Source organism: Salmo salar, chromosome ssa17 (genome assembly GCF_905237065.1).
Source record: "Salmo salar chromosome ssa17, Ssal_v3.1, whole genome shotgun sequence".
NCBI classification, from domain to species: Eukaryota; Metazoa; Chordata; class Actinopteri; order Salmoniformes; family Salmonidae; genus Salmo; species Salmo salar.
This window is the reverse complement of record NC_059458.1, coordinates 77,891,161-77,914,504: the sequence shown is the minus strand read 5'-3', so window position 1 is coordinate 77,914,504 and position 23,344 is coordinate 77,891,161. Positions and strand designations below refer to the sequence as shown.

General features: G+C 40.7%; 1 protein-coding gene across 4 annotated transcripts; it reads right to left on the bottom strand.

Moving 5' to 3' along the window:
* Nucleotides 1–1,194: 1,194 nt before the first annotated feature.
* LOC106592876 (NACHT, LRR and PYD domains-containing protein 12) lies at nt 1,195–21,830 on the bottom strand. 4 transcript variants are annotated; one of them, XM_045700183.1, is made up of 12 exons: nt 18,370–18,774; nt 17,930–18,016; nt 17,705–17,758; nt 15,855–16,093; nt 13,370–15,167; nt 10,406–10,579; nt 9,762–9,935; nt 9,246–9,416; nt 7,390–7,560; nt 5,817–5,990; nt 4,876–4,922; nt 1,195–2,305 (listed from the first exon to the last, which is right to left on the bottom strand). In XM_045700183.1, exons 1-12 carry the CDS (start codon nt 18,492–18,494, stop codon nt 1,731–1,733), a joined length of 3,789 nt encoding a protein of 1,262 aa, XP_045556139.1. In that variant the 5' UTR covers nt 18,495–18,774; the 3' UTR covers nt 1,195–1,730. The 4 variants fall into 4 exon arrangements, with proteins under 4 accessions (XP_045556139.1, XP_045556142.1, XP_045556143.1 ...); XM_045700186.1 differs by lacking the exons at nt 17,930–18,016; nt 18,370–18,774 and adding an exon at nt 21,546–21,830; XM_045700187.1 differs by lacking the exons at nt 17,930–18,016; nt 18,370–18,774 and adding an exon at nt 21,553–21,830.
* Nucleotides 21,831–23,344: the final 1,514 nt, after the last annotated feature.

The following is a 23,344-nucleotide window of genomic DNA, read 5'->3' as shown; positions in this document are numbered from 1 at the left end:
ACTGTCCTGTAGGTTTTCACTCCAATCCTCTTCCTGGAGATCTACTGTCCTGTAGGTTTTCAGTCCAACCCTCTTCCTGGAGATCTACTGTCCTGTAGGTTTTCAGTCCAACCCTCTTCCTGGAGATCTACTGTCCTGTGGGTTTACAGTCCAACCCTCTTCCTGGAGATCTACTGTCCTGTAGGTTTTGGATCCTGTCTGGACAGGAACTCCAGGTTAGAGTTTACAGGCTATCCTGCTGTCGTCTCTAAATGGATCCTGTCTGGACAGGAACTCCAGGTTAGAGTTTACAGGCTATCCTGCTGTCGTCTCTAAATGGATCCTGTCTGGACAGGAACTCCAGGTTAGAGTTTACAGGCTATCCTGCTGTCGTCTCTAAATGGATCCTGTCTGGACAGGAACTCCAGGTTAGAGTTCCCAGGCTATCCTGCTCTGTCCTCTCTAAATGGATCCTGTCAGTTTAGAGTTCCCAGGCTGTCCTGCTCTGTCGTCTCTAAATGGATCCTGTCTGGACAGGAACTCCAGGTTAGAGTTTACAGGCTATCCTGCTGTCGTCTCTAAATGGATCCTGTCTGGACAGGAACTCCAGGTTAGAGTTTACAGGCTATCCTGCTGTCGTCTCTAAATGGATCCTGTCAGTTTAGAGTTCCCAGGCTATCCTGCTCTGTCGTCTCTAAATGGATCCTGTCTGGACAGGAACTCCAGGTTAGAGTTTACAGGCTATCCTGCTCTGTCCTCTCTAAATGGATCCTGTCAGTTTAGAGTTCCCAGGCTGTCCTGCTCTGTCGTCTCTAAATGGATCCTGTCAGTTTAGAGTTCCCAGGCTGTCCTGCTCTGTCCTCTCTAAATGGATCCTGTCTGGACAGGAACTCCAGGTTAGAGTTTACAGGCTATCCTGCTCTGTCCTCTCTAAATGGATCCTGTCTGGACAGGAACTCCAGGTTAGAGTTTACAGGCTATCCTGCTCTGTCCTCTCTAAATGGATCCTGTCTGGACAGGAACTCCAGGTTAGAGTTTACAGGCAGCTTTCAACAACTACCCGCTGACATTACTGTGGTCATTTACTCTGATTTAAATGCTCTAACATTATACCTTTGTGTAAAGGGTTATTCCATAAACAACGTGTGACATTAGGTCTACCTTTAATTTTCATGTCTAGTTGCAGGAATAAAAGTGAAGAAACTTTAGCCAAACTTAAGTTTATTGTATTTATTCAAATACCATTTAAACAATTCAAACTCTAATTCCATCATCTTCATTTCACATAGGTCAAATCTGTGACATGTCATTTCCATTCTGTGTAGTTTAGTTCACACGGAAGCAGAATTGTATAATAAAAGGTTAATCAACTGGGTGGTTGGAGCCCTGAATGCTGATTGGCTGACAGCCGTGGTATATCAGGCCGTATACCACGGGTATGACAGAAACATGTATTTGTACTGTTCTAATTACATTAGTAACCCGTTTATAATAGCAATAAGGCACCTCAGGGGGTTTGTGGTAATATGGTCAAGACAGGATGAACGGCCAATATTACCATCTAGAATCAATACTATCTATTTTACAACTGATACTACATCTAAATGATGTGTGGGAATAGGGGAATTATCAATGGCTTCACACACCATTTAAACCAGTCAAACTGCAGATTTCCCAGGGAGCCGTTTTATAATTAAACAATAAGGCCCAGGTGGTGTGGTACACGGCACGACGCGACACAGCGTCTCCTACTACTGAACAGGACCAGGATCAGAGTGAAACATCATCATGTGTTTTTGACACAGGGACACTGAGGAGTAACACCAAACAAACAACCCTGGGTAGAGGGGCTCAGTAAATGTGGTGTAGAATGTGTACAGGTGGGTCAGTGTATCAGAACAGACCTTGTAGAAAGACATAGTGCCGGCTGGCCAGTCCAGATACAGTCCTACTCTGTTGGAGGGGGGCGAGGAGGGGGAAGGTATGGTAGTGAGCTTATTATTGATCCAGGCCATGTAATGGTCACCACTACAGACCAGACACCAAGCTTTGTCACAAGGTCCAAGCCCACTGTCATCACCCCTTCCTGACCTATTGATTCCTTTATATGTCACGCCGATATGAGCCCCTCTCCCACACCACTCTACCTCCCAGTAACAGAGCCCAGACAGACCCTCTCTACACAGCACCTGGTCGAAATGCTGAAATCTCTCCGGGTGATCAGGATACGGCTGCTCCTCTGTCCCCCATGTCACCTTTCTGTTCTCCTCAGACAGAGAGAGGTTTCTGTGTGCTGTGTTTGGGTCCAGTGTGAGCACACAGCCATCTGATGGGGGAGACCAGGACACAATATATTACAAATCATCATCATATCACAATGTTAATGTTTCTAGGTATTAAAGGACCCCATCAGAATGATAATGTTTCTAGGTATTAAAGAGCCCCATCAGAATGATAATGTTTCTAGGTATTAAAGAGCCCCATCAGAATGATAATGTTTCTAGGTATTAAAGGACCCCCATCAGAATGATAATGTTTCTAGGTATTAAAGAGCCCCATCAGAATGATAATGTTTCTAGGTATTAAAGAGCCCCATCAGAATGATAATGTTTCTAGGTATTAAAGAGCCCCATCAGAATGATAATGTTTCTAGGTATTAAAGGACCCCCATCAGAATGATAATGTTTCTAGGTAGTAAAGGACCCCCATCAGAATGATAATGTTTCTAGGTATTAAAGAGCCCCATCAGAATGATAATGTTTCTAGGTATTAAAGGACCCCATCAGAATGATAATGTTTCTAGGTATTAAAGAGCCCCATCAGAATGTTAATGTTTCTAGGTATTAAAGGACCCCATCAGAATGATAATGTTTCTAGGTATTAAAGAGCCCCATCAGAATGATAATGTTTCTAGGTATTAAAGAGCCCCATCAGAATGATAATGTTTCTAGGTATTAAAGGACCCCCATCAGAATGATAATGTTTCTATGTATTAAAGAGCCCCATCAGAATGATAATGTTTCTAGGTATTAAAGAGCCCCATCAGAATGATAATGTTTCTAGGTATTAAAGGACCCCCATCAGAATGATAATGTTTCTAGGTATTAAAGAGCCCCATCAGAATGATAATGTTTCTAGGTATTAAAGGACCCCATCAGAATGATAATGTTTCTAGGTATTAAAGTGCCCCATCAGAATGATAATGTTTCTAGGTATTAAAGGACCCCCATCAGAATGATAATGTTTCTAGGTATTAAAGAGCCCCATCAGAATGATAATGTTTCTAGGTATTAAAGAGCCCCATCATTTACATTTAAGTCATTTAGCAGACGCTCTTATCCAGAGCGACTTACAAATTAGAATGATAATGTTTCTAGGTATTAAAGGACCCCATCAGAATGATAATGTTTCTAGGTATTAAAGGACCCCATCAGAATGATAATGTTTCTAGGTATTAAAGGACCCCATCAGAATGATAATGTTTCTAGGTATTAAAGGACCCCATCAGAATGATAATGTTTCTAGGTATTAACGGACCACATCAGAATGATAATGTTTCTAGGTATTAAAGAGCCCCATCAGAATGATAATGTTTCTAGGTATTAAAGGACCCCCATCAGAATGATAATGTTTCTATGTATTAAAGAGCCCCATCAGAATGATAATGTTTCTAGGTATTAAAGAGCCCCATCAGAATGATAATGTTTCTAGGTATTAAAGGACCCCCATCAGAATGATAATGTTTCTAGGTATTAAAGAGCCCCATCAGAATGATAATGTTTCTAGGTATTAAAGGACCCCATCAGAATGATAATGTTTCTAGGTATTAAAGTGCCCCATCAGAATGATAATGTTTCTAGGTATTAAAGGACCCCCATCAGAATGATAATGTTTCTAGGTATTAAAGAGCCCCATCAGAATGATAATGTTTCTAGGTATTAAAGAGCCCCATCATTTACATTTAAGTCATTTAGCAGACGCTCTTATCCAGAGCGACTTACAAATTAGAATGATAATGTTTCTAGGTATTAAAGGACCCCATCAGAATGATAATGTTTCTAGGTATTAAAGGACCCCATCAGAATGATAATGTTTCTAGGTATTAAAGGACCCCATCAGAATGATAATGTTTCTAGGTATTAAAGGACCCCATCAGAATGATAATGTTTCTAGGTATTAAAGGACCCCATCAGAATGATAATGTTTCTAGGTATTAAAGGACCACATCAGAATGATAATGTTTCTAGGTATTAACGGACCACATCAGAATGATAATGTTTCTAGGTATTAACGGACCACATCAGAATGATAATGTTTCTAGGTATTAAAGGACCCCATCAGAATGATAATGTTTCTAGGTATTAAAGGACCCCATCAGAATGATAATGTTTCTAGGTATTAAAAGGACCACATCAGAATGATAATGTTTCTAGGTATTAAAAGGACCACATCAGAATGATAATGTTTCTAGGTATTAAAGGACCACATCAGAATGATAATGTTTCTAGGTATTAACGGACCACATCAGAATGATAATGTTTCTAGGTATTAACGGACCACATCAGAATGATAATGTTTCTAGGTATTAAAGGACCCCATCAGAATGATAATGTTTCTAGGTATTAAAGGACCCCATCAGAATGATAATGTTTCTAGGTATTAAAAGGACCACATCAGAATGATAATGTTTCTAGGTATTATAGAGGGAAAAGATCCATTCAGATTTGTTGAATGAACATAACCTCATAACACACCAATAAATAATCCCAACAGAGCGAGGTCGTTAGTGTAACCACACACACACACACACACCACACACACACACAAAAAGATCTTTCTTCGAGTCAACTTGAAATAAGACTAACAGGATTTTTCTTCACAGTAGTCAACACTCACATTTTCTAAGCCCGTGTTTTATTGTGTACTGTCCACCATGTTCCACACTGTAGGGGGTAAGAAGAACAGACAGGCAATGTACACACAAGGTCACCCCATCACACCGTCCAGGTGGTGGTAAGTATGTTTGGCTTACAGTACATGTAATTATCATAACTAACCTGATAAGTAAGAAACATGATAATTACATATACAGTAAGACATGTTTCTGACCTATCAGGTTAGTTATGCTAATTTCTGTGTTCAGTAAGACATAACTAACCTGATAGGTCAGAAACCTGTCTTACAGTATACATAAATGAGAATAACTAACCTGATAGGTCAGAAACCAGTCTTACAGTATACATAAATGAGAATAACTAACCTGATAGGTCAGAAACCAGTCTTACAGTATACATAAATGAGAATAACTAACCTGATAGGTCAGAAACATGTCTTACAGTATACATAAATGAGAATAACTAACCTGATAGGTCAGAAACCTGTCTTACAGTATACATAAATGAGCATAACTAACCCGATAGGTCAGAAACATGTCTTACAGTATACATAAATGAGAATAACTAACCTGATAGGTCAGAAACATGTCTTACAGTATACATAAATGAGCATAACTAACCCGATAGGTCAGAAACATGCCTTACAGTATACATAAATGAGAATAACTAACCTGATAGGTCAGAAACCAGTCTTACAGTATACATAAATGAGAATAACTAACCTGATAGGTCAGAAACCAGTCTTACAGTATACATAAATGAGAATAACTAACCTGATAGGTCAGAAACATGTCTTACAGTATACATAAATGAGCATAACTAACCCGATAGGTCAGAAACATGTCTTACAGTATACATAAATGAGAATAACTAACCTGATAGGTCAGAAACATGCCTTACAGTATGTCACTCAACATGGACTGACATAAACCCTCTACATACTTGAGTTTCTCCAGTCTGCAGGTTGGATCCTCCAGTCCAGCAGAGAGCAGTCCGAGTCCTGAGTCTCCTGGGTGATTGTAGCTCAGATCCAGCTCTCTCAGGTGTGAAGGGTTTGACTTCAGAGCTGAGGCCAGAGAAGCACAGCCTTCCTCTGTAACTTCACAGAATGCCAACCTGCAGAGAGTTTAACATGGTGGTGAAAATAGACTGGCTGCTGTATCCATTTATACATGTATTCATAATATCATTACTGTGGCTTTATTTGCATAATATCCACAATACAGCATCTGATTGGGAACCACTGGCATATGGCCAATCAGATGCAGTTTTGAAGTTTGGCCATATACCAGTGGTTCCCAAACTTCAATACAGCATCTGATTGGCCATATGCCAGTGGTTCCCAAACTTCAATACAGCATCTGATTGGCCATATGCCAATGGTTCCCAAACTTCAATACAGCATCTGATTGGCCATATACCAGTGGTTCCCAAACTTCAATACAGCATCTGATTGGCCATATGCCAGTGGTTCCCAAACTCAATACAGCATCTGATTGGCCATATACCAGTGGTTCCCAAACTCAATACAGCATCTGATTGGCCATATGCCAGTGGTTCCCAAACTTCAATACAGCATCTGATTGGCCATATGCCAGTGGTTCCCAAACTTCAATACAGCATCTGATTGGCCATATGCCAGTGGTTCCCAAACTCAATACAGCATCTGATTGGCCATATACCAGTGGTTCCCAAACTTCAATACAGCATCTGATTGGCCATATGCCAGTGGTTCCCAAACTTGGGCTCGGGGGATGGGGTCCGCTGATAAATGTGTAATGTTTAAATATGAATGTTCCTTCTCTTCAGATGGGTGTAGAATTCAACCTGTTAGTGTCACAATGCCTTCATGTCATAATTACAGTATGTGATGGCTTTCAGGACCTAAACTTAAAGACTGTGTTTCATATCATATTGTACAACAGAGGTGTTTGATATCCCATCGTACAACAGCCGATGAAACTAGGAGTGTAAAACTGTGGAAGAAAATGTGATCCGTCTTATTTCCTGATAGCTGGTTGGTTGAAAATACAATCCACACCGGACCTTCTGATCAGCAGGTTGGCATGGGCGGGACTTTTGGCTTTCCACTGTGACATCACCATGCAGGAAATTGGTTAATAGACCAATAACAAAAGAGAGTTCCAAACCTCTCTGCCAATCACAGCGCTTTCATGTAATCGTTATGTGTTGCGATCACAAGGAAAGCATCTCTCTCCTTTGTTGCTCGTAATGTGAAGACACGTCAAGTTAACAAATCAACGTGCCTTCATAAAGCTATTCATAAAGCTACATCATTCATAGTTATTGACTCACATATAGACAAACTAGATCGCACAACAATTACAATATTTGATATGAAATTATCCCAGCACTGCTTGCAAAATAAAATAAAAATAAAGTTTAAAAAGTAACAGCTCCATAAGTGCCAGTGAAGAAACATTCAGATTTATATCTGAGTTGATTAACAAACAGATGTGGTGAACTGTTATCACCTAAATACAGGAACACTGACCTCAGAATCTCCAGTTTACATTGTGAATTCCCCAGTCCAGCAAACAGCAGCTTCACTCCTGAATCCATCAGGTCATTGTTACTCAGATCCAGCTCTCTCAGATGTGAGGAGGAACTGAGAGCTGAGGACAACACTTCACAAGAGGCTTCTGTGAGTTTACAGCCAGGGAGACTGCAGATACAGAGTTAATACATTAGGTTTCCTCTGAGTTTACCAGCCGGGAGACTGCAGATACAGAGTTAATACATGAGGTTTCCTCTGAGTTTACAGCCAGGGAGACTGCAGATACAGAGTTAATACATTAGGTTTCCTCTGAGTTTACAGCCAGGGAGAGACTGCAGATACAGAGTTAATACATGAGGTTTCCTCTGAGTTTACAGCCAGGGAGACCGCAGATACAGAGTTAATACATGAGGTTTCCTCTGAGTTTACAGCAGTTGATGTTAGATGACAAACTCTGAAGATCAAACCTGTTGGATTACTCAAAATAAAGTAATTCAACTGGCAAACAAGCCTTTTACACTATTAGAATGGCTTTCATGTCATTATTACAGATGTCTTGATCACTCTGTTGTCACAGAGAATGTTCCTGCACGCCAGAAAATGGAAACTTGTAGTGTATTCAAGGTTTAAAAAGGCTTTTAAAGATTGTAACTTCCACTTTAAAACGTCAGACTTGATTTGCCCTAACAGGGGAAAAAAGTATCAAGCCCTACAAAAACAGCCATTAATTATAATACACAATCATTCACATTTCCTGTTTCTGTAGGATAATTGTTTTGCTGCGAGAAACTGGTCAAATTAAGACAGTACATCTGTATGTGTTGGGATTGCTTGAGGGACATCAACTTGAGTAAATATGAATGCAGTGTTACCTAGGGAATATGAATGCAGTGTTACCTAGGGAATATGAATGCAGTGTTACCTAGGGAATATGAATGCAGTGTTACCTAGGGAATATGAATGCAGTGTTACCTAGGGAATATGAATGCAGTGTTACCTAAGGAATATGAATGCAGTGTTACCTAGGGAATATGAATGCAGTGTTATCTAGGGAATATGAATGCAGTGTTATCTAGGGAATATGAATGCAGTGTTACCTAGGGAATATGAATGCAGTGTTATCTAGGGAATATGAATGCAGTGTTACCTAGGGAATATGAATGCAGTGTTACCTAGGGAATATGAATGCAGTGTTACCTAGGGAATATGAATGCAGTGTTACCTAGGGAATATGAATACAGTGTTGCCTAGGGAATATGAATGCAGTGTTACCTAGGGAATATGAATGCAGTGTTATCTAGGGAATATGAATACAGTGTTGCCTAGGGAATATGAATGCAGTGTTACCTAGGGAATATGAATACAGTGTTATCTAGGGAATATGAATGCAGTGTTACCTAGGGAATATGAATACAGTGTTGCCTAGGGAATATCATTTTTTTCAGTGAGGTACACTGCATTTTCTAGTGTCCATTTGGGGTCATGTGCAGAAAAGGTTTGGGCTACCCTGTCGTATGCTAATGAGGCCCTGTGGGAACTTTTTTAAATGTTATTTCTGAGGATCCTCACTTAGCTGCTGCCTCGTATGTTGCTTGTAATGTGAAGACACGTCAAGTTAACAAATCAACATGCCTTTATAAAGTTAAAACCATTCATAGTTATTGGACTCACGTATTGACAAACTAGATTGCACAACAATTACAATATTTGTCAAAAATGTCAAAGTTTAAAAAGCAACAGCTTCATAAGTGTCAGTGAAGAGACAGTGAGGTGTGGATATATGGACTATAATGCTGAGTTTGTTAACAAACAGATGTGGTGAACTGTTATCACCTAAATACAGGAACACTGACCTCAGAATCTCCAGTTTACATTGTGAATTCCCCAGTCCAGCAAACAGCAGCTTCACTCCTGAATCCATCAGGTCATTGTTACTCAGATCCAGCTCTCTCAGGTGTGAGGAGGAACTGAGAGCTGAGGACAACACTTCACAAGAGGCTTCTGTGAGTTTACAGCCAGGGAGACTGCAGATACAGAGTTAATACATGAGGTTTCCTCTGAGTTTACAGCCAGGGAGACTGCAGATACAGAGTTAATACATGAGGTTTCCTCTGAGTTTACAGCCAGGGAGACTGCAGATACAGAGTTAATACATGAGGTTTACAGCCAGGGAGACTGCAGATACAGAGTTAATACATTAGGTTTCCTCTGAGTTTACAGCCAGGGAGACTGCAGATACAGAGTTAATACATGAGGTTTCCTCTGAGTTTACAGCAGTTGATGTTAGATGACAAACTCTGAAGATAAAACCTGTTGGATTACTCAAAACAAACAATTCAACTTGCAAACAATCAAACCGTATTGCTGACCTTAGGATCTCCAGTCTCCAGATTGAATCTTCTAATCCAGGAGAGACATGTTGCACTATTGAGTCTCCTAGATGATTGTCACTCAGGTCCAGCTCTCTCAGGTGGTAGGGGTTTGACCTCAGAGCTGAGACCAGGGCAGCACAGCCTTCTTCTATAACTCCACAGCCTGATAGCCTGCAGGGTCATTCCATATGAAATCAATCAAAATAGCCTGCAGGGTCATTCCATATGAAAATCTATCAAAATAGCCTGCAGGGTCATTCCATATGAAACAATCAAAATAGCCTGCAGGGTCATTCCATATGAAATCAATCAAAATAGCCTGCAGGGTCATTACATATGAAACAATCAAAATAGCCTGCAGGGTCATTCCATACGAAATCAATCAAAATAGCCTGCAGGGTCATTACATATGAAACAATCAAAATTGGCCGTTTTTGTCCTCTACCTTTTATTTGAACAAAAATATCCAATCATGTACAGTACACCCGTTAGAGACCCATTTTAGACCCCCCCCCATTCTAACATGAGACATCCTCTCATCACTGATAAAGATGGACAATTGATTTTGATACCATTCTAAATCTTATAAACAATATTCTCAAACTGTGGATGACTTATTGAACAAGTTGTGGGTTACTGACTTCAGAGTCTCCAGTTTACAGTGGGGATTCCCCAGTCCAGCAGAGAGTAGCTTCACTCCTGAATCCAGCAGGTCATTGTCACTCATGTCCAGTTCTCTCAGGTGTGAGGGGTTTGAGCTGAGAGCAGAGACCAACAGTTCACACGATGCTTCTTTGAGTTGACAGTCAGCAAGTCTGCAAATACAGAGTAGATACAGAGAGATAGGTAGTATTAATGTTAGTGGAAGTTTAGCTTTCCCTGCTAGTGTAAACCTGTGTTCCTTCTGAATGTCATAGTGAAGTTGATAATACCAGTATGCCACTACAGTAAAATTGTGCGCCGGCCCTTTAAGGTTTGTCAGTTGTCAACCAGAGTTGTCACCAGTTCTTAATTATACTATGGCTGCTGCATCAGGCGCGTCCTCTGTCAGGCGCGTCCTCTGTCAGGCACGTCCTCTGTCTCAGGCGCGTCCTCTGTCTCAGGCGCGTCCTCTGTCAGGCGCGTCCTCTGTCAGGCGCGTCCTCTGTCTCAGGCGCGTCCTCTGTCTCAGGCGCGTCCTCTGTCTCAGGCGCGTCCTCTGTCTCAGGCGCGTCCTCTGTCTCAGGCGCGTCCTCTGTCTCAGGCGCGTCCTCTGTCAGGCGCGTCCTCTGTCAGGCGCGTCCTCTGTCAGGCGCGTCCTCTGTCTCAGGCGCGTCCTCTGTCAGGCGCGTCCTCTGTCTCAGGCGCGTCCTCTGTCTCAGGCGCGTCCTCTGTCTCAGGCGCGTCCTCTGTCAGGCGCGTCCTCTGTCTCAGGCGCGTCCTCTGTCTCAGGCGCGTCCTCTGTCTCAGGCGCGTCCTCTGTCTCAGGCGCGTCCTCTGTCTCAGGCGCGTCCTCTGTCTCAGGCGCGTCCTCTGTCAGGCATGTGCTGTATTACTTACGGAATAATTCACGTGAGATGTTTTGTGACCCTGTTTGGAGTTACTGTTTAGTAATATTAATTGTGGACAGCTGCATAATTATCCACTATACCTTTCTGGACATGGACCCAGCTATATTTGTCCTATATCAGACATGTCCCCTATACCTTTCTGTCCGTGGACCCAGCTATATTTGTCCTATATCAGATATGTCCCCTATACCTTTCTGTCCATGGGCCCAGCTATATTTGTCCTGTATCAGACATGTCCCCTATACCTTTCTGGACATGGACCCAGCTATATTTGTCCTGTATCAGACATGTCCCCTATACCTTTCTGTCCATGGACCCAGCTATATTTGTCCTGTTTCAGACATGTCCCCTATACCTTTCTGGACATGGACCCAGCTATATTTGTCCTGTATCAGACATGTCCCCTATACCTTTCTGTCCATGGACCCAGCTATATTTGTCCTGTATCAGACGTGTCCATGGACCCAGCTATATTTGTCCTGTATCAGACATGTCCCCTATACCTTTCTGTCCATGGACCCAGCTATATTTGTCCTGTTTCAGACATGTCCCCTATACCTTTCTGGACATGGACCCAGCTATATTTGTCCTGTATCAGACATGTCCCCTATACCTTTCTGGACATGGACCCAGCTATATTTGTCCTGTATCAGACATGTCCCCTATACCTTTCTGGACATGGGCCCAGCTATATTTGTCCTGTTTCAGACGTGTCCATGGACCCAGCTATATTTGTCCTGTATCAGACATGTCCCCTATACCTTTCTGTCCATGGACCCAGCTACATTTGTCCTGTATCAGACGTGTCCCCTATACCTTTCTGGACATGGACCCAGCTATATTTGTCCTGTTTCAGACATGTCCCCTATACCTTTCTGGACATGGACCCAGCTATATTTGTCCTGTATCAGACGTGTCCATGGACCCAGCTATATTTGTCCTGTATCAGACGTGTCCATGGACCCAGCTATATTTGTCCTGTATCAGACATGTCCCCTATACCTTTCTGGACATGGACCCAGCTATATTTGTCCTGTTTCAGACGTGTCCCCTATACCTTTCTGGACATGGACCCAGCTATATTTGTCCTGTTTCAGACATGTCCCCTATACCTTTCTGGACATGGACCCAGCTATATTTGTCCTGTATCAGACATGTCCCCTATACCTTTCTGTCCATGGGCCCAGCTATATTTGTCCTGTATCAGACATGTCCCCTATACCTTTCTGTCCATGGGCCCAGCTATATTTGTCCTGTTTCAGACATGTCCCCTATACCTTTCTGGACATGGACCCAGCTATATTTGTCCTGTATCAGACATGTCCCCTATACCTTTCTGTCCATGGGCCCAGCTATATTTGTCCTGTATCAGACATGTCCCCTATACCTTTCTGGACATGGACCCAGCTATATTTGTCCTGTATCAGACATGTCCCCTATACCTTTCTGTCCATGGACCCAGCTATATTTGTCCTGTATCAGACATGTCCCCTATACCTTTCTGGACATGGACCCAGCTATATTTGTCCTGTATCAGACATGTCCCCTATACCTTTCTGGACATGGACCCAGCTATACTTGTCCTGTTTCAGACATGTCCCCTATACCTTTCTGGACATGGACCCAGCTATATTTGTCCTGTATCAGACATGTCCCCTATACCTTTCTGGACATGGACCCAGCTATACTTGTCCTGTTTCAGACATGTCCCCTATACCTTTCTGGACATGGACCCAGCTATATTTGTCCTGTATCAGACGTGTCCATGGACCCAGCTATATTTGTCCTGTTTCAGACATGTCCATGGACCCAGCTATATTTGTCCTGTTTCAGACATGTCCATGGACCCAGCTATATTGGAGTATCTACAGTTACATGATCACCTGTCATAAGTAAAGGTGTACACCATGAATACACGACTCAATACTTTTCCTGATCAATTTCTATTAAAAAAAATGTTTTGTTTATTATTTGAATAGAAAATGTAGTCAGCCAGTGAAAATACTGCTATACCTACCAGTATAGTTAGGTGAGTGATTATCCACAAATACTTACAGAGCCTTTCTGCAGACTCTCACAGCTGGAAGCAGTCTCCTACGACCCTCCTGTGATGTCTTGTATTTCCTCAGGTCAAACACCTCCAGAACCTCCTCTGATATCTGCAGCATGTAGGCCAGCGCTGAACAGTACGTAAGTGCCAGGTTTTTGGATTTTTTCTCTGACCTCAAGTATTTTTGGATTTCCTGCTGTACTGAATGGGTTTTCATCTCTATCAGACAGTGGAAGAGATTGATGCACCTCTCGGGGGACATGTTGGTACTCTGCATCATCTTCAGGGATCGGATTGTTTTCTTGACGCTCTCTGGACTGCTTTCTGTCTGTGTCACCAGACCTCGTAGGAGTTTCTGATTGGACTCCAGTGACATGCCATGAAGGAAGCGGACGACAAGGTCCAGATGTCCAGTCTTACTCTCCAAGGCTTTATTCACGGTACTCTTCAGCAGCTCATGTAAGGTTAGCTCTTCAGACGTGGCTCTAGTCGCCTGGAGGAAGGGCTTCAGTTCATCCATGTTCTTGGTTGTGTAACAATGGAACACGTAGACAGCAGAGAGAAACTCCTGAACACTGAGATGAACAAAGCAGTACACCACTCTCTGAAATAACACAGACTCTTCTTTAAAGACTTGTGTGCACACCCCTGAGTACACTGAGGCTTCTTTGACATCAATGCCACACTCATTCAGGTCTTCTTCATAGAACATGAGATTTCCTTTTTCCAGATGTTCAAACGCCAGTTTCCCCAGCTTCAGAAGAACTTCCTTATCTGACTCCATGAGCTCCTGTTGATCCATTTCGTCTTTTCCATGATACTTCTGGTCCTTCATGGTGTGAATGAGCACGAAGTGTGTGAACGTCTCAGTCAGAGTCCTGGGCATCTCTCGTCTCTTGTCTGTACTCAACATGTGTTCAAGGACTATTGCAGAAATCCAACAGAAAACTGGCATGTGACACATGACGTGGAGGCTCCTTGATGTCTTTATGTGGGAGATTATTCTGTTGGCCAGGTCCTCATCATCACTGAATCTCTTCCTGAAGTACTCCTCCTTCTGTGGGTCGTTGAACCCTCGTACCTCTGTCAGCTGGTCGACACACTCAGGGGGGATCTGATTGGTTGCTGCTGGTCGGGAGGTTATCCAGAGGAGAGCTGAGGGAAGCAGATTCCCCTTGATGAGGTTTGTCAGGAGAACATCTACAGACGATGTCTGTGTGACATCAGACATCATTTTGTTGCACTGAAAATCCAATGGAATTCTGCTTTCATCCAAACCATCAAAGATGAACATAGCTTTACAGGCAGCAAGTTTCTCTGCATTGCCTATGTCTAGTTCTGGGTGGAAGTCATGGAGAAGTCTCAGAAGACTGTACTGGAGATCTTTGATCAAGTTCAGCTCCCGGAAAGGAAGCACAAATATGATCTCCACATCTTGGTTAGCCTTCCCTTCAGCCCAGTCTAGGATGAACTTCTGCACAGAGACTGTTTTTCCGATGCCAGCGATGCCCTTGGTCAGCACAGTTCTGATGTGTCTCTCTTGGCCAGGTAAGTGTTTAAAGATGTCATTGCAGTGGATTTCTGTGTCATGTGAGGTTGTCGTCCTGCATGCTGTCTCTAGCTGCCACACCTCATGTTCATCGTTAACCCCGTCACTCTCTCCCTCTGTGATGTACAGCTCTGTGTAAATCCTGTTGAGGGGGGTTTGACTTCCTGCTTTTACCAGGCCTTCTATCACACATTCATACCTCCTTTTCAGACTGGCTTTATGGTTTACTATAGCTCTCTGCAGGCTGACATCCACTGAAAGAGAAGAATAGAATTTGCTGAGAATTTATGTGTATCTCGCCTTGCCACATTCACTTGTACTCCTGTGTATCTCGCCTTGCCACATTCACTTGTATTCCTGTGTATCTCGTCTTGCCACATGCTGGAAGACTAAAAGTTCTAACATTTGAAAATACAAAGGGCCGAGTGGACAAAACATTAAGAACACCTGGTCTTTCCATGACATAGACTGACCAGGTGAATCCAGGTGAAAGCTATGATCCCTTATTGATTTCACCTGTTAAATCCACTTTAAAAACCAGTGTAGATGAAGGGGAGATGACAGGTTAAAGAAGGATTTTTAAGCCTTGAGACATGGATTGTGTATGTGTCCCATTCAGAGGGTGAATGGGCAAGACAAAAGATGTAAGTGCCTTTGAACGGGGTTTGGTAGTAGGTGCCAGGTACACTGGTTTGTTTCAAGAACTGCAACGCTGCTGGGTTTTTTCACGCTCAATAGTTTCCCGTGTGTATCAAGAATGGTCCACCACCCAAAGGACATCCAGACAACTTGACACAACTGTGGGAAGCATTGGAGTCAACATTGACCAGCATCCCTGTGGAACGCTTTCTAAACCTTGTAGAGCCCAATATTTTGTCCAGTCAATAAACATGGTTTGGTCAATGAAACATGAGCTTAATGAGAATGAGCAATGGTCTTACTGTTTTCAGAGCCTCTCGCGTCATCGTTGGGTTCAGCCAGTTGCAGTAGAACTGGACGTGTCCTGAACCTCTTTCTACACCGAGGACAGCCATAGTGTCCTGAAGGAGCAGGCTGCTCCCAGTATCTGGTGATACACTGTCTACAGAACCTGTGTCCACAGGTGATAGAGACTGGATCTGTCAGCACCTGCTCACACACTGCACACCTGGACTGATCCTCTGACAGAGTAGACCATCCACTACACACACACACACACACACACACACACACACACACACACACACACACACACACACACACACACAGGGTAGTGTGAAGTTGAAAGTTTGATTGATTGTGATAGTTGAGAAAGTTCAGGAATGTTTGTAGTCATACTGTATGTGCATCAGGACCTTGACATATGGATGGACCTACGCTGACACCATGGATGGTTTAAATGATCAGAATGGAGAAAAGAAACTAGCAGTAGATTGGTTTGTAAATCCAAGGAGATATCTTCATGGTAAATCCAACTGAAATCAGTCTTAACTTGTCTTATCCTGGATCAGTGGTACAATCACTTTTTCTGAAATAGATTCCTTCTCCCATAGACCAGTCACTCTGATGGTAGTAGAGGTAGTTGTAGTAGTAGTAGTAGTAGTAATAGAGGTAGTAGTAGTTGTTGTTGTAGTAGTAGTAGTAGTAATAGAGGTAGTAGTAGTTGTTGTTGTAGTAGTAGTAGTAGTAATAGAGGTAGTAGTAGTTGTTGTTGTGGTAGTAGTAGTAGTGGTAGTGGTAGTGGTTGTTGTAGTAGTAGTAGTAGTAGTAGTAGTAGTTGTTGTTGTAGTAGTAGTAGTAGTAGTAGTAGTGGTTGTTGTAGTAGTGGTAGTAGTAGTAGTAGTGGTTGTAGTGGTAGTAGTAGTGGTTGTTGTAGTACAAGTGATAGTAGTAGTAGTAGTGGTGGCAGTAGTTGTTGTTGTAGTAGTAGTAGTAGTAGTTGTAGTAGTAGTAGTAGTGGCAGTAGTAGTAGTGGTTGTTGTGGTACAAGTGATAGTAGTGGTAGCAGTAGTTGTTGTTGAAGTAGTAGTAGTAGTAGTTGTAGTGGTAGTAGTAGTTGTAGTAGTGGTAGTAGTAGTAGTAGTTGTTGTAGTAGTGGTAGTAGTAGTGGTAGCAGTAGTTGAGTAGTAGTAGTAGTAGTAGTTGTAGTAGTAGTAGTAGTAGTAGTAGTTGTAGCAGTAGTTGTTGCTGAAGTAGTAGTAGTAGTAGTAGTTGTAGTAGTAGTAGTAGTAGTAGTAGTGGTTGTTGTAGTAGTGGTAGTAGTGGTAGTAGTAGTAGTAGTGGTAGTAGTAGTAGTGGTAGTTGTTGTAGTAGTGATAGTAGTAGTAGTGGTAGTAGTAGTAGTGGTAGTTGTTGTAGTAGTGGTAGTAGTAGTACAAGTGGTAGTAGTATTAGTAGTAGTGGTAGTTGTTGTTGTAGTAGTAATAGTAGTTGTAGTAGTAGTGGCTGTAGTAGTACAAGTGGTAGCAGTAGTAGTGGTAGTAGTATTAATGGTTGTAGCAGTAGTTGTTGTTGTTGTAGTGATAGTAGTAGTAGCAGTAGTAGTTGTTGTTGTTGTAGTAGTGGTAGTAGTGGTAGCAGTAGTAGTGGTAGTAGTAGTACCAGTGATTTTGGTAGTAGCAGCAGTAGTATGTAAAACACTGTAAAATACTGCAGGAGGCTAGACTTCTTACCCTTGATCAGTGGTACGATAATAATAGTTTGATTAATTGTGATTGTTGAGAAAGCCCAGGGATGTTTGTAGTCATACAGTATCAAACATCAGGTCTCATTTACTCAGAGTTCAGATATGGAAGTAAAATGTTCATCTTACCTGTTAGCTTCCGTGTCAAGTTCCCCTGAGAGACTCATTTTAGAGCACTGACTCCTAAACAGAGATCCAGCATAGTGGTTAACACAGTGACAGCTCATTATTGAATGAGAATTATTCTCTATTATTCATAACATTCTCTTAGAAATCAAACATTTACTACAGACACATCCAAATAGTGTGGTGATTTAATGCAAATCACATGTAGTCATGACTGGTGTTTTCCACCTCTTCTCCATGCCTGCCAGGATTGAATTGGATCCGCGGTAACCTCGCTTTTGTTTAGGTGGTGTCAGAAGTGTAACTGCGTTGTAGCTGTCAAATCAACAAACTTCACATTTTATACCTATCCCGGCATTGTCATTGGATGTGCAGTTACATTTCTATAAATCCCATGCAGCCGTATTTCATGTTCAAACACTGGCGTCCGTGATGTAATCTACACCTCGATTAGGCTGATATAAATCCTTATTGTTTAGTTTAAAATAATGTTTTTAACGAGAGTCATTTCTATATAGCCTAGACTTTCTTGTTCTGAACTCCTAACTTGGTTTCTGGGTTGGGAACAATCTGTGTATTGTATATCCGGTGTAAGGCGTGTGGTCCATCTGATGGTCATTTCTCTACAGAAATGTGGTAAACCAAGAGTAAAACCTGTTGTAAAGTACCTCTGGTCGAATCGATACGGGAGGAAAACAGCAGTATCTACAGCCTGGTACTTTAAAGTCAACCCGGGTTGGGTTTGGTATCCTGGCTCGTATTGTGTTTCCACTGCGGCCAGAATGTTAACCATGTCATGTTGCTAGCTAGACAATGTCACTGTGCTGTTAGCTCTGCTAATGTTGCGACTGTAGAAAATCCTTTGGCTACAACTAGCAAGATGTTGTAGAAAAATCCCCCTAGTGGATATACTCCTCACAAGACTGACTTCCTCTGGGTGGAATACAACGAGTTCAACCGAGTGGAAGTTGTCGCCGCCTTTTGTTTAGGAGTAGTTACAAGCCTGCTAGAGTTAGTTATCCAAGTTGTATCAGCCTTTTGGTTAGGAGTAGTTACAAGCCTGCTAGAGTTAGTTATCCAAGTTGTATCAGCCTTTTGGTTAGGAGTAGTTACAAGCCTGCTAGAGTTAGTTATCCAAGTTGTATCCGCCTTTTGTTTAGGAGTAGTTACAAGCCTGCTAGAGTTAGTTATCCAAGTTGTATCAGCCTTTTGTTTAGGAGTAGTTACAAGCCTGCTAGAGTTAGTTATCCAAGTTGTATCCGCCTTTTGTTTAGGAGTAGTTACAAGCCTGCTAGAGTTAGTTATCCAAGTTGTATCAGCCTTTTGTTTAGGAGTAGTTACAAGCCTGCTAGAGTTAGTTATCCAAGTTGTATCAGCCTTTTGTTTAGGAGTAGTTACAAGCCTGCTAGAGTTAGTTATCCAAGTTGTATCCGCCTTTTGTTTAGGAGTAGTTACAAGCTTGCTAGAGTTAGTTATCCAAGTTGTATCCGCCTTTTGTTTAGGAGTAGTTACAAGCCTGCTAGAGTTAGTTATCCAAGTTGTATCAGCCTTTTGGTTAGGAGTAGTTACAAGCCTGCTAGAGTTAGTTATCCAAGTTGTATCAGCCTTTTGTTTAGGAGTAGTTACAAGCCTGCTAGAGTTAGTTATCCGCAGGAGGACCAGCAAGTAATATCCACCGTTAGTAGTGTGGATCAGTTAACCAACCTGAGCTGGAATCAATGTGAAGCTTTAGAAAACCCCTGAGTAGATCTAGTGCTTCGTAGGATAACCCTCTGGCCTTATGGAGCTAATAACAACTCAACACGGTGTCTAAACCATACATCTCCTTATGTTGTGTTACTTTGTTCAGCAGGTATGTTATTAAGGATTGTGTTACTTTGTTCAGCAGGTATGTTATTAAGGATTGTGTTGCTTTGTTCAGCAGGTATGTTATTAAGGATTGTGTTGCTTTGTTCAGCAGGTATGTTATTAAGGATTGTGTTACTTTGTTCAGCAGGTATGTTATTAAGGATTGTGTTACTTTGTTCAGCAGGTATGTTATTAAGGATTGTGTTGCTTTGTTCAGCAGGTATGTTATTAAGGATTGTGTTACTTTGTTCAGCAGGTATGTTATTAAGGATTGTGTTACTTTGTTCAGCAGGTATGTTATTAAGGATTGTGTTACTTTGTTCAGCAGGTATGTTATTAAGGATTGTGTTGCTTTGTTCAGCAGGTATGTTATTAAGGATTGTGTTACTTTGTTCAGCAGGTATGTTATTAAGGATTGTGTTACTTTGTTCAGCAGGTATGTTATTAAGGATTGTGTTACTTTGTTCAGCAGGTATGTTATTAAGGATTGTGTTGCTTTGTTCAGCAGGTATGTTATTAAGGATTGTGTTACTTTGTTCAGCAGGTATGTTATTAAGGATTGTGTTGCTTTGTTCAGCAGGTATGTTATTAAGGATTGTGTTACTTTGTTCAGCAGGTATGTTATTAAGGATTGTGTTGCTTTGTTCAGCAGGTATGTTATTAAGGATTGTGTTACTTTGTTCAGCAGGTATGTTATTAAGGATTGTGTTGCTTTGTTCAGCAGGTATGTTATTAAGGATTGTGTTGCTTTGTTCAGCAGGTATGTTATTAAGGATTGTGTTACTTTGTTCAGCAGGTATGTTATTAAGGATTGTGTTACTTTGTTCAGCAGGTATGTTATTAAGGATTGTGTTGCTTTGTTCAGCAGGTATGTTCTTAAGGATTGTGTTACTTTGTTCAGCAGGTATGTTATTAAGGATTGTGTTACTTTGTTCAGCAGGTATGTTATTAAGGATTGTGTTACTTTGTTCAGCAGGTATGTTATTAAGGATTGTGTTTGTTCAGCAGGTATGTTATTAAGGATTGTGTTACTTTGTTCAGCAGGTATGTTATTAAGGATTGTGTTACTTTGTTCAGCAGGTATGTTATTAAGGATTGTGTTACTTTGTTCAGCAGGTATGTTATTAAGGATTGTGTTACTTTGTTCAGCAGGTATGTTATTAAGGATTGTGTTACTTTGTTCAGCAGGTATGTTATTAAGGATTGTGTTACTTTGTTCAGCAGGTATGTTATTAAGGATTGTGTTACTTTGTTCAGCAGGTATGTTATTAAGGATTGTGTTACTTTGTTCAGCAGGTATGTTATTAAGGATTGTGTTACTTTGTTCAGCAGGTATGTTATTAAGGATTGTGTTACTTTGTTCAGCAGGTATGTTCTTAAGGATTGTGTTGCTTTGTTCAGCAGGTATGTTATTAAGGATTGTGTTGCTTTGTTCAGCAGGTATGTTATTAAGGATTGTGTTACTTTGTTCAGCAGGTATGTTATTAAGGATTGTGTTGCTTTGTTCAGCAGGTATGTTATTAAGGATTGTGTTACTTTGTTCAGCAGGTATGTTATTAAGGATTGTGTTACTTTGTTCAGCAGGTATGTTATTAAGGATTGTGTTGCTTTGTTCAGCAGGTATGTTATTAAGGAATTCTAGGGGACTAAAATGATGTAACATCAGCCTAATCATAATAGCGATGTTAACAGAAGTATGGGAAATGGTTTCATACCAAATAACACCAAGCAGGAGCTTATTGTCATTAAAAAACGACAATATATAAAGATGAACACATTGTAAAATAACCATGATATAGAATTATATGAACAATATGTTTTTGAATTTGACTTGCCCATGAGCGATTACTGCCATTTTGTATGACTGAACTGTACCTGTCCCAGGTGAAATAGACTGTTAGATCTGAGGGTTTTACTGTCATTCCACTTTACTAAAATAACACCATACATTTCATTTCCCTACACACTTTAAAATAAGCCCTGGCAGAATTCTTACCTCTTACCTTCGCTCGAATTCACAACCAGAACATGTCAAGACAGTGAGATATTTCCTTCCTGATGACGAGGGCTCTGTATCTATGTTCTAGGTACAGTTGATCTTTGAATGCAACAATATCTGGTCAAAGTCTAGTGACTCAACACCGTAGTATAGCATAAACCTAACAGGTGTTTAACCCTCCCCCTGTGGGCAGAAAAAGCCATGCTGCACTATCAAATATTTTATAACTAAGGATAGGTACAATTTCAACATATCTCTAACTGTAAAGTATATAACCAACTACTACTGAGCATTTCAGCTGATGTAACAATGTAAAGAAATTCTAAGAATCATATGAACACTCATGTTATTGTTAATACATGTTGTGACTAGACAATATATATTACATTCTGACTGGTTAATGTTGGGACTAGACAATATATATTACATTCTGACTGGTTAATGTTGGGACTAGACAATATATATTACATTCTGACTGGTTAATGTTGGGACTAGACAATATATATTACATTCTGACTGGTTAATGTTGGGACTAGACAATATATATTACATTCTGACTGGTTAATACATGTTGGGACTAGACAATATATATTACATTCTGACTGGTTAATGTTGGGACTAGACAATATATATTACATTCTGACTGGTTAATACATGTTGGGACTAGACAATATATATTACATTCTGACTGGTTTATGTTGGGACTAGACAATATATATTACATTCTGACTGGTTAATGTTGGGACTAGACAATATATATTACATTCTGACTGGTTAATGTTGGGACTAGACAATATATATTACATTCTGACTGGTTAATGTTGGGACTAGACAATATATATTACATTCTGACTGGTTAATACATGTTGTGACTAGACAATATATATTACATTCTGACTGGTTAATACATGTTGTGACTAGACAATATATATTACATTCTGACTGGTTAATACATGTTGTGACTAGACAATATATATTACATTCTGACTGGTTAATGTTGGGACTAGACAATATATATTACATTCTGACTGGTTAATGTTGGGACTAGGCAATATATATTACATTCTGACTGGTTAATGTTGGGACTAGACAATATATATTACATTCTGACTGGTTAATGTTGGGACTAGACAATATATATTACATTCTGACTGGTTAATACATGTTGGGACTAGACAATATATATTACATTCTGACTGGTTAATGTTGGGACTAGACAATATATATTACATTCTGACTGGTTAATGTTGGGACTAGACAATATATATTACATTCTGACTGGTTAATGTTGGGACTAGACAATATATATTACATTCTGACTGGTTAATACATGTTGGGACTAGACAATATATATTACATTCTGACTGGTTAATGTTGGGACTAGACAATATATATTACATTCTGACTGGTTAATGTTGGGACTAGACAATATATATTACATTCTGACTGGTTAATACATGTTGGGACTAGACAATATATATTACATTCTGACTGGTTAATGTTGGGACTAGACAATATATATTACATTCTGACTGGTTAATGTTGGGACTAGACAATATATATTACATTCTGACTGGTTAATGTTGGGACTAGACAATATATATTACATTCTGACTGGTTAATGTTGGGACTAGACAATATATATTACATTCTGACTGGTTAATGTTGGGACTAGACAATATATATTACATTCTGACTGGTTAATACATGTTGGGACTAGACAATATATATTACATTCTGACTGGTTAATGTTGGGACTAGACAATATATATTACATTCTGACTGGTTAATACATG

What these genes read in the sequence shown, in the direction of transcription:
- LOC106592876 (XM_045700183.1), bottom strand. Translation starts at nt 18,494, where the DNA reads ATGGTTAACATTCTGGCCGCAGTGGAAACACAATACGAGCCAGGATAC. An exon ending in CTGGCAGGCATGGAGAAGAG is followed by an intron (nt 17,759 to 17,929) that starts GTGGAAAACACC and finishes ATCTCTGTTTAG; the next exon opens with GAGTCAGTGCTCTAAAATGA. An exon ending in AGAGTCTGCAGAAAGGCTCT is followed by an intron (nt 10,580 to 13,369) that starts GTAAGTATTTGT and finishes CTGTATTTGCAG; the next exon opens with ACTTGCTGACTGTCAACTCA.